Source organism: Grampus griseus, assembly GCF_964374135.1.
Source record: "Grampus griseus genome assembly, chromosome: 3".
In the NCBI taxonomy this organism is placed as follows: Eukaryota; Metazoa; Chordata; class Mammalia; order Artiodactyla; family Delphinidae; genus Grampus; species Grampus griseus.
Window position 1 is genome coordinate 167,452,666 of NC_139019.1, and position 14,830 is coordinate 167,467,495.

Here is a 14,830-nt window from a genome sequence, read left to right on the forward strand (position 1 = left end):
TAAATCAACTATACTTCACTTTTTTAAAAAAGAGAGATTCAAAGAATATTTCCTAGTGGAAGTGATGACTAAGCTGAGACTCAAAGAGAGGATAACAATGAATCAGATTTTGAGGAAAAATGTCATAGGAAGAGGGAATGGCAGGTGTAAAGTCCCAAAATAAATGTTTCCTTTCTGGCTTTAAAGACAAGCTGAACTATCAGCATGGAAAACAGAAGAATATTCTAGAATATTCTAGAACATTCATGAGTACAACACAAATCCCCTGGGGATCTCATTAAAATGCAGGCTCTCTGTGCTCTAAAGCCCGCGAGCCACAACTACTGAGCCCACACACCACAACTACTGAAGCCCACGTGCCCTAGAGCCCACGTGCTGCAACTACTGAGTCCATGTGCTGCAACTACTGAAGCCCGCATGCCCAGAGCCCATGCTCCACAACAAGAGAAGCCACCGCAAAGAGCAGCCTGTGCACCACAACGAAAAGTAGCCCCCATTCACCGCAACAAGAGAAAGGCCATGCACAGCAACGAAGACCCAACGCAGCCAAAAAGTACATAAATAAAACAAAATAAAAAGTAAAAAAAAAATGCAGGCTCTGGTTCAGCAGATCTGGGGTGGCACCTGATGTCCTACTTTTCTAACAAGGTGAGGCTGATTCTTCTGGTCCACAGACTACACTTTGATTAGGGAGCTATTAAAGTGGCCACAGAGGGGAGATCTACCTGTTGAATTTTCACTTCCTTCTTTTTTTTTCAATTGAAGTATAGTTGACTTACAGTATTATGTTACTTTCAGGTGTACAGCATGGTAATTTGATATTTTTATAGATTATACTCCATATAAAGTTATCATAAAATATTGACTATATTCACTCTGCTGAACCTTACATTTTTGTCACTTATTTATTTTACACCTAGAAGTTTGTACCTCTTAATTCCCTTTGACTGCTCCTACTTACCAACATAACTCTTTTAAGTGTTTCTGCCTATAAGTGTGTGTGCTTTATGTATCCCCTGAGGCTCTCCTTACAATTTTACTGACCATTTCTATAAAAGCAGGAGGGTTCTTTGTTGAAAGGTAAGGCAGTCAGTCAGAAGACACATCATTTATTGAGGGCTACTCTCTGTGTCAAGCATGTGATAGATGCTGGAGAGGCACTCTTGAAGCCACACATCCATGGACTTAGGACAAAACAAAATGGTAGCCAGAAGTTCTTGGTCCCGCCATTGCACTGCAATCTGTTATCTCCGCAAAACTCTGGAAAGTCAAAGAGTTGCAGAACACAGAAGATAAAACGGTAAGCTGGAACAGGAACTCTTGTTTCTCAGCAGGGCATGAAGCCATGGGGAGACCATCCCACATATCCGTCCATGATCCGAATTTCCCAGAGAGCTCTGGGGCTGGCAGGATCCTGCATTTCCATATTAAGCCGAGAAGAAAAGATTTCAGAGAAGGCTCCTGCAGGCACCTGTTTTCCCGAAATGTTGTTTCATAGTGTATTTGAAAGCAAGAAAGGACTTTAACCCTGTGAGAGAAATCAGAATCAGAAACAGTGGCAGGATTAGTACAAATGTGGGTCCAGGGATCAGATCTATGTGGGCATGGGTCTTATAAATACAGACAGAGATAAATATGGCAATAAAAACTAGAAGGATAAACATTTAAATGTTAACAGTGATTACGCCTAGTGTGGCAGGCACTGTTGGCAGACCCAAAAGCTATTCTCAACCTCTTTACTATTGATATTCCCATTCTAGAAGCTAGAAAGCAGAATGCTTGTTTTTTCAAATTCCTTTGTAATTATGAGTAGTCATGTGATGCAGTTCTGACCAATTAGGTGAAAGGGAAATCTGCTAAGGGGCTTCTGGAAAAGCTATTATTTCCTATTAAAGGGAGAAGGTTGAAAGGAGAGTTTACCACTCTGCCCCATCCCTCTCCTTCCTGCCTTGAATGTGGTCACAATGTCTGGAGCTATGGCAGCCATCTTGCAACCATGAAAATAATTGATGAAAAGTCAACATGCTGTCAGTGGAAAGGAAATCTAGGGAGAGCTTAGATCCTTAACAACACCACTAAGCAACAGAACCAATACCAGCAACACCTAACTCTGGACTTCTATTCTTGCAAGAAAAAGAATTTCATATTTATTTAAGCCACTGGATCTTAGTTACTTGTGCTTGGAATACATCAGTGAAAAAAAATAAGACCTTCTAGTGGGGGATGGAAGACCATAAAAATTAAATGAGATGAATAAGGAAATTATAGTGTTAGAAAGTGGAAAGCATAGAAAAGAAAATCAAGACAAGGTGCGTGGAGGAAGCATGAACACCAGGGTAGGGGAATAGGAGGCTGCACAAAATACAGTTGTCAGAGGAAATTTCATTGATAAGAAATGACTGGAACAAAGATTTGAAGGACGTGAGGGAAGTGAGGGAGTTGTCCATGCAGGTATCAGGATAAAAACATTCAAGGCATTCAAGAGCATTCAGTTCAAGGTTCCTAAGGAGGAAATGAGCCTGCCATGTTTGAAGAATCTTGAGCAGGCCAGTGAGGGTGGAGCAGAGTGAAGTGAGAGGTCAATTAATAGAAGACAAGGTCAAAAAGGAAAAGAGAGTCAGATCAAACAAGGCCTTGTGGGCCACCAGGAGGACTTTGGCTTTTACTCTAAGGTGGGAGCCATGGAGTGTTGTAGGCAGAGAAGGAATGTGACCTGACTCAGGGGTTCACGAGTGCCCTCTGGCTGCTGTAGGGAGAATAGACCAAAGGTAGAGCAGGGAAAAGGTAAGAGAGGCAGCAGGAAGAACCCTTTTGAGGCTATTTCCATCATCCTGGCTAGAGACTTGGACTTGGACCACAGTGGAAGGAATGAAGGGAAAGAGAAGCGATCAGACTCTGGATCCATTTTGAGAAAAAGTCATCAGGATTTGCTGATGAATCAGAGATGGAAGAGAGTGAGAAGAAAAGCAGAGTCAAGGTTAACTTCACACCTTCACTCCCGAGCAATAGAAAAATAGAGGACCCTATGTGGAAATGAGAGGTAGGGGAATCAGAAGCTCATTTGGAACGTGTTACATCTGTGACATCTATCAGACATCTAAGTGGGGGCATTTGGTAGGTGGCAGGTTATATGAGTCTAGAATTCAGGAGAGGGGGCTAAACTGCACATTATTTATAATTTGGGGGTCATTGCTGATAGATGGTGTTTGTAGCCATGAGATTGAATGAGATCCATTGTGTAGAGGAAAATGTGCGCTTCGAACAAAACTGATGTATTGTTAGAGGATACCCCTTTGGGTATTATCTGATCTATGGTGGAGCTATTTTACAATTCTGTAAATTTTAAATAACTGACAGTGATGGAAAATAATTTCATGGAAAAATCTGTTTTTCCCTTACTTGCACTCTCATTTCAATATTATTGAGATTATATATGTATTTAATTCACATATATTAATACATAAGTAATACACATATATGAATTTTAAATATATTATATAATACTAATAATTATATAGTCCATATAATTATATGTATGATTATATTATATATTAATAATTATATATAATGGCTTTATGTTTATAATTATGTATAAAATACAATTATGTATAATTTATAGATATTATATATGAAATTTATATATAATATATATTTATATATTATATAATATAAAATTTACATATTATAATGTGAATAATTATATATAATGTCTGTATATTTACAATTATATGTATAATTATATAATATATAATTATATGTTCTATATATTACATATAATTATCAATGAGGAAACCAGGCAGATGTTATAATTGGTTCAAAAGAGAACACAAGAACATACATATATATAAAGTAGTGATATTATGTGTTATGTATACATTGTGAACACTGTGTACATTATATGTGTGCTATGTGTTACGTGTACATTATGTACATTGTACACATTATATGTATGATGTACTATACATACACGTCTGTTCTTTGCGTTCTCTTGTGAACCGGTTATAACACCTGCTGCTTCCCTCACTGATTAATGAGCAGAATAAAATCCTTGACAGATGCTTATTTTATATCTGTGAGTCATGATTTTGTCTCTTTTAGTTTGCATAGTTACTGAGGGGCAGAGCTGGCATTTAAACCCAGGCAGTCTGGCTCCCAAACCCCCACCCTTAAACCCCAAACTTTATCAAATGAGTTAATACCCATGTACATGTTTAGCTCACAGTAGGTACTCAACATACAGTGCTGTCTAGAACCTGCAGACTCTCACCGTTTTGGAAGTGGAGGGAACAGATGACAGTACGATCCCTGAGGTCTCGGACTGGGAGCTGGGTTTGGTCTTCCTGGTCATGCATCTTCTGTATTCTTCCCGTACCTGAAGGTGGAGACACATCACGGGGAGTTGAATCACTCTTAGATGCAGGGGCATGTGTGGGCAGAGGCATGAGCCCTGGAAGGAAGGGGACTGGGAAGGCGGCAGCTACCTACCTGGCGGTTGAGCAGACAATGAATGAGGAAGATGAAGGCTCCTTGCAGGCTGTTGATGATGGTGAACAAGTAAGCCATGATATTGGCCATGGGTCCAAACTGGAAAATGCCCAACACCCAGGAACACCCCAAGATGAAGATCTGAGCAAAGGCTTTGAATGTCAGTAACCTGGAGGGGAAGATTTGCAGAGGATAAGGTTCTAGGAGGTGGCTGTTGTCCTCATGGGCCACCACTCTCCCAGGTTTAGCCTGAGGCTGCCACCATGTGACCCGTCACCTGGGTGAGAATAAACGTGGAACAGAGGCTCCAAGCCTAGAGGTAGGAAAATCAAATCCTACAGACATTGAAAAGGCAATTGGCCTACAGATACACATGGACACAAAGATGTGTGGACATATGTATTTAATGCAATATTGTCTGTAGTAATAAAAGGCTAGAAGGCACTATTTACAACAGACAAGACATGGAAACAACCTAAATGTCCATCAACAGATAAAGAAGATGTGGTTTGTGTATATATATATATCTCACATATATGTTGTATATATATGTATATATGTGTGTATATATGTGTACATTTCTATGTGTATATATATATATATACACACACACACACAATGGAATATTTACTCAACCATTAAAAAGAATGAAATAATGCCATTTTTATCATACTAAGTATGATAAAGTATGTAAGTCAGAAAGAGAAAGACAAATACCATATGATATCACTTACATGTGGAATCTAAAATACGACACAGATGAACTTATCTACAAAACAGAAAGAGTCACAGACATAGAGAACAGACATGTGGTTGCCAAAGTGGGGGGAGGGGGAGGGATGGATTTGGGGTTTGGGATTAGCAGATGCAAACTATTATATATAGAATGGATAAACAACAAGGTCCTACTGTATAGCACAGGGAACTATATTCAATATCCTGTGATAAACCACAATGTAAAAGAATATGAAAAAAGAATATATATATCTATATATATATAAAACTAAGTCACTTTGCTGTACAGCAGAAATTAACACAACATTGTAAATCAACCATACATCAATAAAAAAAATTTTAAAGGCTAGAAGGACCTACCTGTCCAAGAATTTGGGACACATTAAGTGAACCGTGAAGCCATCATATGAAATACTATGAAGCCTTCCTTTTTATTGGAGGCAAAACTCACATACCATAAGATTAACCATTTTGGCCACTGAACGTGTGCAACTCAGTGGCATTGAGCACATCCACAACGTACAAACATCATCACCGTCCAGTTCCAAGACATTTTTATCACCCCAAAAATAAACCATGTACCTATCAAGCAGCCATTCCCTATTTACTTATCCCCCAACTAAAACAACCCAAATGTCCACCAACAGATGAACGGATGCACACAATGTGGTCCATCCGTAGAATATTATTCAGTCATAAAGAGTAATGAAGCACTGACGCTCGCTACAACGTGGATGAACGTTGAAAACATGCTGCTCAGTGAGAGAAGCCAGACACAAAAGGCCACATAGTGTATGATTCAATTGATAAGAAATGTCCAGAATAGACAAATCTACAGAGATAAAGAGTAGATTATAAAAACTTTTTTTTTTTTTTTTTTTTTTTGCGGTACGCGGGCCTCTCACTGCTGTGGCCTCTCCCTTTGCGGAGCACAGGCTCCGGATGCGCAGGCTCAGCGGCCATGGCTCACGGGCCCAGCCGCTCCGCGGCACGTGGGATCTTCCTGGACCGGGGCACGAACCCGTGTCCCCTGCATCGGCAGGCGGACTCTCAACCACTGCGCCACCAGTGAAGCCCCTTGTTAGTTGTTTTTAACCTTAAGTATTGATATGATGTAAGCTACATAATATGTGGAAAACACAAAGTGCAGAATAATACGTACAGTATCCTATCATTTATGTAATGGATATATAAGTATAGAATGTTCTGGAAGGAAGGTCAACTTAAGTAATAATGGCTGCTTAGGGTAGGAGGGATCTGGGGACCCAGGGGGTCAGGGGAGAGATAGAGAATGACTTTATATGTGTTCCCTTTTTCACTACTTAATTTTTCTTACCATTGTATGTATTAACTTTGTTTTAAATTTTTGCACTAACTTTTAAAAAATAACTTTAAAAAAATATTCAAGAGGAGTGAGGGACTGGACACTGACAGGAAAATAAGTAAAGGACGTTATCAGTTTACTGCTGATAAAAGCTAGACAATGTCTGGTTTGAGTAGGTTCTTAAAATGAACTTTAGTTGAATGATGAAGTTAAGAAAACAAATGGCCTATAAGAATATGAAAAAGTCCCACATCTGTAAGATAAAATATATATATATGAAACTAAAATAATGAGATTGTAAATTTCATATATTAATTCAGGAAAACAATAAAAATGATAAACACTAGTGTTGGCAAAGCTGCAGGTAAACAAGCACTATTGTAAATGGAAACATTTTCTGGAAAACGATTTGCAATATATACTAACAGTGTTACAATCCAACCTACTCTGACTCAGGCAATTTCATGCCTATTATTGTATTTTTTTGAATTTTATTTAATTTATATTTTTATACAGCAGATTCTTATTAGTTATCTATTTTATACACATCAGTGTATACATGTCAATCCCAATCTCCCAATTCATCCCACCACCATCCCCCCTCCCACTTTCCACCCTTGGTGTCCATATGTTTGTTCTCTACATCTGTGTCTCTATTTCTGCCTTGCAAACTGGTTCATCTGTACCATTTTTCTAGATTCCACATATATGCGTTAATATACGATATTTGTTTTTCTCTTTCTGACTTACTTCACTCTGACAGTCTCTAGGTCCATCCACATCTCTACAAATTACCCAGTTTCATTCCTTTTTATGGCTGAGTAATATTCCATTGTATATATGTACCACATCTTCTTTATCCATTCATCTGTCGATGGACATTTAGGTTGCTTCTGTGACCTGGCTATTGTATATAGTGCTGCAATGAACATTGGGGTGCATGTGTCTTTTTGAATTATGGTCTTCTCTGGGTATATGCCCAGTAGTGGGATTGCTGAGTCATATGGTACTTCTATTTTTAGTTTTTTAAGGGACCTCCATACTGTTCTCCATACTATTATTGTATTTAATAACAACAGATGTGTAAGAAGATTTGCCTACAAGGGTATTTCAAGATAGGATGGTTTATAGTAGTAAAAAAAAAAAAAAGAAAGAAAAAAAAAGAAACAACTTAAATGTCCATAAATAAGGGATGATTTAAATAAATTGTGCTAGGTCTTTACACTGAAACACTATATATAAAAAAAAGATATTGTCAACAATTTCTAATAAAATAGAAAAATATTCATTACATGTTGTTAAGAGAAAAATGGTTATAAAAATAAAATAGTATGATTCTGGTTTTGTAAATATGTACATATAAGTATGCACAGTAGAAGAATTAGAGAATATATTAATAGTTCTAATACAGGAAACACTCACTCCTCCTAGGAACTGTAGTAAATGCTTCATAAGCCACACGAAATGGGCAGTGTTAGCATCTCTGTTCTACAGATGAGGAAACTGAGTTTCAGAGAGGTTATGTAACTTGCCTAAGGTCACACAGCTTTTAAGTGGCAGTGCTGAGGTTTGAGACAGCCTGATCTAGACACTGTGCTATTCCATTTGGGGCACAGGACCAGGCTTACAAAAGGTACTCAGTGAACATTTGGGGAAAGAAGGAAAGGAGCCTAGAAGAGGAGGGGAAAGGAAGGATGGACGGTACCTGGTGTCTTTGAGCTTGGAGACTTCAGTACTGACGCTAGAAATCTGCTGCCTCAGGATCCACAGTGTCCCAGTCAGGAGGATGGAATTGATCTACAGAGTCAAGCAGAAGGGATGGAGAGATTGGATATACAAAAGGATAATGGCCAGACCATCTATAAAAATAGAACTCTGACCCACAGTCTACAGTAACCACTGCAGGAAGCCACACAATAACTGACCCCAAATGACCAGAACTTGACTAATAATTGACAGCCTCCCTCATTTCTGCCCCTGATTCCAATTTAGGGCCAAAAGGAGAAAGCCAGTACATAACCCTAACCAAGCACATAGAATGCCTTGCTTTCAGTTAGCCTACCCATAGGGTCCCCATGCCTACAGCCTCCAAGCAGGGCACACATGAAACCTTCCCTTTTTTCCTCTATAAAGCTTTCCCACTCATCTGCCTGTTTTTTAGTCTCTGACCAATGCAAGCGCTTTGACAATGCAAGTGGTTGACTCCCTTACCATAGCAATCTCCTAATAAACAGCCTTTGCTTGCTCTTGGAAGACCTTGGTTTATTTCCACTGGATGCATCTGGGAAGTTAGTATCAAGACCAGTGCCCCATCATGGGTTGAATTATGTCCCCCCACCACAAAAAATAAGATATGTTGAAGCCCTAACCCCCAAGACCTCAGAATGCTACCTTATCTGGATATAGGGTCTTTACAGAGATGATCAAATTAAAATGAAGTCATTAAGGTGGGCCCTAATCCAATATGACTGGTGCCCTTATAAAAAGGGGAAGTTTGGACATAGAGACAGACATGCACAGAGGGAAGACAATGTGAAGAGATACAGGGAGAAGACTGACATCTACGAGCCAAGGAATGCCTGAGGCTACCAGAATTTGGAGAGTAGACGGGAACAGATTCTTCCCTATAGAAGAATCAGATTCAGATGGAGAAACAGATTCAGATGGAGCATGGCCTGCTGACCCCTTGATTTCAGACTTCTAGCCTCCAGAACTGTGAGTCAATAAAATTCTGTTGTTCTAAGCTACCCAGTTTGTGATACTTTGTTATGGCAGCCCTAGGAAACTCACACATGGACCCCCAAAACCTGATAGAAGTAAGCAAAACCCCTCTGGAGGAATAAAACCTCAAGAATTCCCAAGATTTAGCTCAGTCCAATATGAACTCACAATTAACAATTACAAATGACTCAAGGAAACAAGCCACCATGAGTGAGAGTCAGAAGACTCTCATCTTGCAGGACTGTAGAATCTAGATTGGAGGCAAGGAAGCAAGAAGATGGTACTCAACCTCCCCAGGCTTCCCAGAGAGTAGAAGGGTGGCTCCCAGGGGATGGGAAGATGTTGGTCTAAGGGTACTAAGTTTCAGTTATGCAAGGTAAGTTCTAGAGATGTAATGTACAACATGGTGACTTCTGTTACAATACTGTAGTATATACTTGAAATTTGCTAGAAGGGTAGCTCTTAAGGGTTCTCACAACAAAGAAAGAAAAGGGGAAAAAATGGTAAGTATGTGAGGTGATGGATTTGTTAATTAGGTTGATTGCGTTGATCATTTCACAGTGTATACCTACGTCAAAACATCAAGTTGTACACCTTAAATATATATAGTTTTTGTCGATTAAACCTCCATAAAACTTTTTTTAAATCTCCATGGGGCTTCCCTGGTGGTGCAGTGGTTAAGAATCCGCCTGCAGGGCACACAGGAGCCCTGGTCCGGGAAAATCCCACATGCCGCGGAGCAACTAAGCCCATGCTCCACAACTACAGAGCCTGTGCTCTAGAGCCCGCGAGCCACAACTACTGAGCCCGCGTGCCACAACTACTGAAGCCCGTGTGCCTAGGGCCCGTGCTCTGCAACATGAGAAGCCACCGCAATGAGAAGCCCGTGCACCGCAACGAAGAGTAGCCCCCGCTCGCCACAACTAAAGAAAGCCTGCGTGCAGCAACAAAGACCCAACACAGCAAAAAAAAAAAAAACTCCAGATTTCCCTTTGCCTCTTTCCCACCATTTCCCTCTCCAACACTCCCCCCGCCACCAACCAATTGCTCTTAATTTCTTCCTATCTTTTCTCTTATTCAACATCTGTACTCAGATGAGAGCAATAGACCCATTCTTACTGAAACACAAAGGATTGATAAGATTGTGGTCCCTTCCAGGGGATTTGCACGCTGGCATTAAAAAAATATATTACAAATCAAAGGAATGACACTCTAACTTGGAAATCTCAGAAGTCAAGGGTCAGAATGGTGCACGCTTTTGAGGAATAAGTGACCAGAGCTTTGCAACATCCACTGGCACTGCCTGATCCCTTGGGTCTCCTTGATCCTCCTCCAAAACACACTGCAACAAGCAATCAGCTTACCACTATAATTGTGCACACTGGCCCCAGGAAACTCCAGATAAACCCTGTCTCTGTATTCAGCCAGCAGCTATGGAGAAAAACAGGAGTCAGTGATTGTCTCAGAGTCCTGACCCTAAAATTACTCACACCCTGCCAGACGTGCTAATGGGAGAGAATATTGGCAGATGAGACCGACGTGAAAATTTTCATGATGGACCAGGTCACATTTCAGTTTTCCTCTTTCAGACCTTCTTCCTGGGTGAATGTTCCTGAAATATTCACTTAATGCCTTGTGTAGAGCTCATTTCTCAATCCATAACCTCTGTAACCCCTTTATCCAGACCTCTCCGCTAGTATACCTTGTCATTCAAATCTCAGCTCGAACGTCACCTCCTCTGAAAAGCCACTACCCTGGTCCTTTCCTAACAGAACTTGCTGCTTTTTTTTATAGCACCTATCATAAATTATCTTGTTCAGTTGTTTATATATTGTAAATTGTCCATCTTCCCCTACTAGACTATGAGCTGCATGAGAATTTGGACTTTGAACGTTTTATTCATCTCTGAATACCCAGCACTCAGTGCAAATCCTGGCATGGAAGAGGCATTCCATAATTATTTGTCAATAGGAATGAAGCAATAAAGGGAGGGAGGGAAGGAGGGAAGGGAGAAAAAGAAGGAAGAAAGGAAGAAGGGAGGGAGGGAGGGAAGGAAGTAAGGAAGGAAAGACAGACGGAAGGAAGGAAGGAAGGAAGGAAAGAAGGAAGGGAGGGAAGAAGGGAAAGGAAGGAGGGAGGGAGAATTAATTGCCTTTTCCCATCATGCCTCTAGTAGATATTGGCTGTTTTCACAACCTGACAACTATTCTGCCATGTTTCGTAACAGCATCCCAATATTCCTTTAGCAGAAGTGTGCCTTCCCCAGAAAGAGAAGGAAAATAATCAAGTTTGGCCAACCAGATGTTCTCTCCCTGGAATGTAAGTCACCAGTAGTAGAGTGATCAAAAGGCAAGAAAATGTTTACGCCATGAGAAAATGCTGCCCATATCCTTTCAAGGACAACTACTTCAGTAAATACGGGCCAATTTCCTCATTAGCATCTGCATCTCTGCCTGAGGGCATCAGACTAAAAGCTTTAGAAAATTTGTTCCCCCAGGGAGCAGCCCTCAACCAATGGCTGATGGGCAGTAGCTGGATAAATAGTCCAGCTCCCTCACTTCGTGGGTGGGATAACTGTGGTATGTGCCCTACACAGTCCCCCAGAGGTACCTGATGGGATTGAGCCCCAGTTACCTACAGCAGGACCTGCTCAGGAATGCACCCTGTATTTCCTCCTTCTCTTCCCTGTCTCACTTCCCCACTCCCTAGTGCCTCCTGAGATCATTTCAAATCCTTGCCAGTGCTACTCCTCTCTTCCAAAACTTTCTGTAGTTCCTACTACCTAGAAGGTATTCACCAAATTCCATGCCCCGCTGCAATTTCCTCTTCTTCCAATCCAATCCATCTATTCTCCAAATACAGCTTGAGCTCTCCCTTAGGCAAGATTTGTCCTCACTTAGGTGTACATTTCAGTAGAGCTTTCAAGCCTCATTCAAAATCTACCTCCTCCAGGAAGGCTTCCGTGAACTTTCCAACTCCCATATGCCCTCATCCCTCTCTGGTCTGTGTCAGGGCTTATACTACCCACACCAACATCAGGCACTTCATCATGGTGCCCTTGCATTGTCACCACTATCTCCTGACAAGATAGACCTCACAGACATAAAAAACAAACTTATGGTTTCCAAAGGGGAAAAGGGGGGAGGGATAAATTTGGAATTTATCTACTATATATAAAATAGGTAAACAACAAGGACCTACTGCATAGCACAGGGAACTATATTCAATATCTTGTAATAACCTATAATGAAAAGAATCTGAAAAAGAATATATGTATATATTCTTATGTATAACTGAATCACTTTGCTGTACACCTGAATCATTGTAAATCAATTATACTTCAAAAAAATAAATATGAATATTTTTTTAAAAGGCAGTCAGACCTGAACTCAACTTGGACACTTACTAGGTATGTGACCCTGGGCAAATCCTGCAACTGTGCTGAGCCTCAGTTTCCTCTGTAGCTACCATTTATTAAGCGGTTACTTTAGTCACTGTTGGTCTTGGGGCCGCCATGTACCGTAGCACAGGTTGTGCACCGCACAAATCTAGAGGGCAGTATTAAGACTGTAGTGTCATTGAATGGTGTTGCTGTACGCAGTGGAAACATAGAAATTTTGTTGAGAAATACCAGAGATAATATATATTTGTAAAGCTTACAGGGTTTAGATTATGAAGGGCACTCCTTTAACGTGAATTCCATTCCCTCAGCCTTCATCTCATGACCTCACCTGAAGTATAAGCCATCAGCAGGCAGGGAGGAAACCTAGATATTTAATCCCCCAAATACAGCTCAGCAACGTGCCTATAGCACCAGGGTGATAAACAGGGGCCCTGGGATTGGAAAGACCCAGATTCTAGTCCTCACCCTGCCACTTTTTCACTGTGTGATAGTGAGAAAGTCTTTTCACCCTTCTGAGGCTCACTTTCCTCATCTGTAAATTACAATAACAAGGGTCCATCCTAGGATGAAATGAAGTAACTCACTGAATTACAGTCTCTACCCTATCCACATACTACTTGTCCTGTCACTTACCTAATTTTGCCCTCAAAATTGACTCAACTTTTTAAGTAAAAAGTTGAATCAATGGAATCATGTCTATACAATGGAATCATGTTTAAAACAGTCCATGGCAATAAAGATGGTGGTAAAAATAACATATATAATGCTTTACACTGTGCCCAGCACGGTCTAAATGTTTTGCAGATAATAACTCACTTAACACTCACAACAACACTATGATACAGGCATTGTCATTAGCTTGCATTTAATAGATAATGAAATGAAAGCATACAGAGTTTAAGTAACTTGCCCAAGGTAACACGGTGGTGGAGCCAGGATTCAGACTCAAGCAGGTTGGTTCCAGAGTCCACGAATGGAAACCTTGTGCCATCAAGTTCATTGTTTACATCACTACCATCCGCGGATACTATAGCGCAAACAATGGCTCCTGGATTTGTGCAGTGCACAACCTGTGCTACTGTATATGGCAGCCCTGAGACCAACAGTACATAAAGTTAATAATTTTCAGGGAGAGAGAAGGATGTCACTTACCGATTGTACATCCCATAACCTTGTGGTTGTATGATGGCAGAGACAGCCACCACCAGCGCCGGGAGCCCGTAGCCAAAGGCACAGAGATACCTCATCTTGATGTTTCGAGAGCTGAAGTAATTCACCACTTTCAGGTTCCTGGCCATAAGGAAGAGCATCACAGCCTCCACCAGCATCCAGACGAAGCAAGCGAGGAAAAGGTAGTGCAGAAAGCCCGCGATGATGGCGCAGCCCATCTGCAGGGAACAATCGGGCACGTTCAGGATCCCCTACTCCAGAGAGCAGGTTCAGAGGAAGAGGGCAAAGGAGAAGCTACTTTGATTGGAGATCCCCAAACACGGCCCCTTCATTCATTCCACAAGTACTTATTCTTCACCAAGGATGGCTCCATCCTTTTGGTAGGGTAACCAATCATCCAGCTTTGCCTGGTTTTCTCAGGACGTATAACTTTCAGCGCTAAAATTGGGAGAGTTTGGGGGGAAACAGATACATGATCGCCCTTCTTTAGGGGATGGTTGAAGATATGGGGGAGGGGAAGGGGTCCACAAACTACAGCCATGGGTCGGCTGCCTGTTTTGTAAAGAACGTTTCATTGACATACAGCCACCCCCATTTATGTATTCTCTATGGCTGTTTTCACACTGAAACAGCAGAGCTGAATAGTCACAGCAGAGACCATAGTATCTGCAAAGCCAAAGATATTTATATCTGCCTCTTTACAGGAAAAGTTTGCCCACCCCTGGTCACGTGATGAGAGTGAGGCGCACTACTAGCCTTTAGTTCTCAAGGGGTCTGGAAAGTGAAACATCCCGCAGTGAGAGGGGTAGTTCTGCATCAAGAATGATCACCCCCGGGCTTCCCTAGTAGCGCAGTGGTTGAGAGTCCGCCTGCTGATGCAGGGGACGCGGGTTCGTGCCCCGGTCCGGGAAGATCCCACATGCCGCGGAGCGGCTGGGCCCGTGAGCCATGGCCGCTAAGCCTGTGCGTCCGGAGCCTGTGCTCCGCAACGG

At 41.3% G+C, this 14,830-nt stretch overlaps 1 protein-coding gene across 1 annotated transcript in view; it reads right to left on the reverse strand.

Annotated features, from left to right (window-relative positions):
• Positions 1-1,154: 1,154 nt before the first annotated feature.
• ADGRE1 (adhesion G protein-coupled receptor E1) overlaps positions 1,155-14,830 on the reverse strand; it is a gene marked incomplete at its 5' end in the record, with an annotated part of 47,192 nt that continues 33,516 nt past the window's right edge. The window contains 6 exons of the mRNA XM_082652082.1: positions 1,155-1,528; positions 4,268-4,372; positions 4,486-4,654; positions 8,250-8,341; positions 10,630-10,696; positions 13,821-14,056. Of these exons, the coding sequence (XP_082508208.1) occupies positions 1,523-1,528; positions 4,268-4,372; positions 4,486-4,654; positions 8,250-8,341; positions 10,630-10,696; positions 13,821-14,056 (675 nt within the window). The 3' untranslated portion in view covers positions 1,155-1,522. The remainder of the gene's footprint in view (positions 1,529-4,267; positions 4,373-4,485; positions 4,655-8,249; positions 8,342-10,629; positions 10,697-13,820; positions 14,057-14,830) is intronic.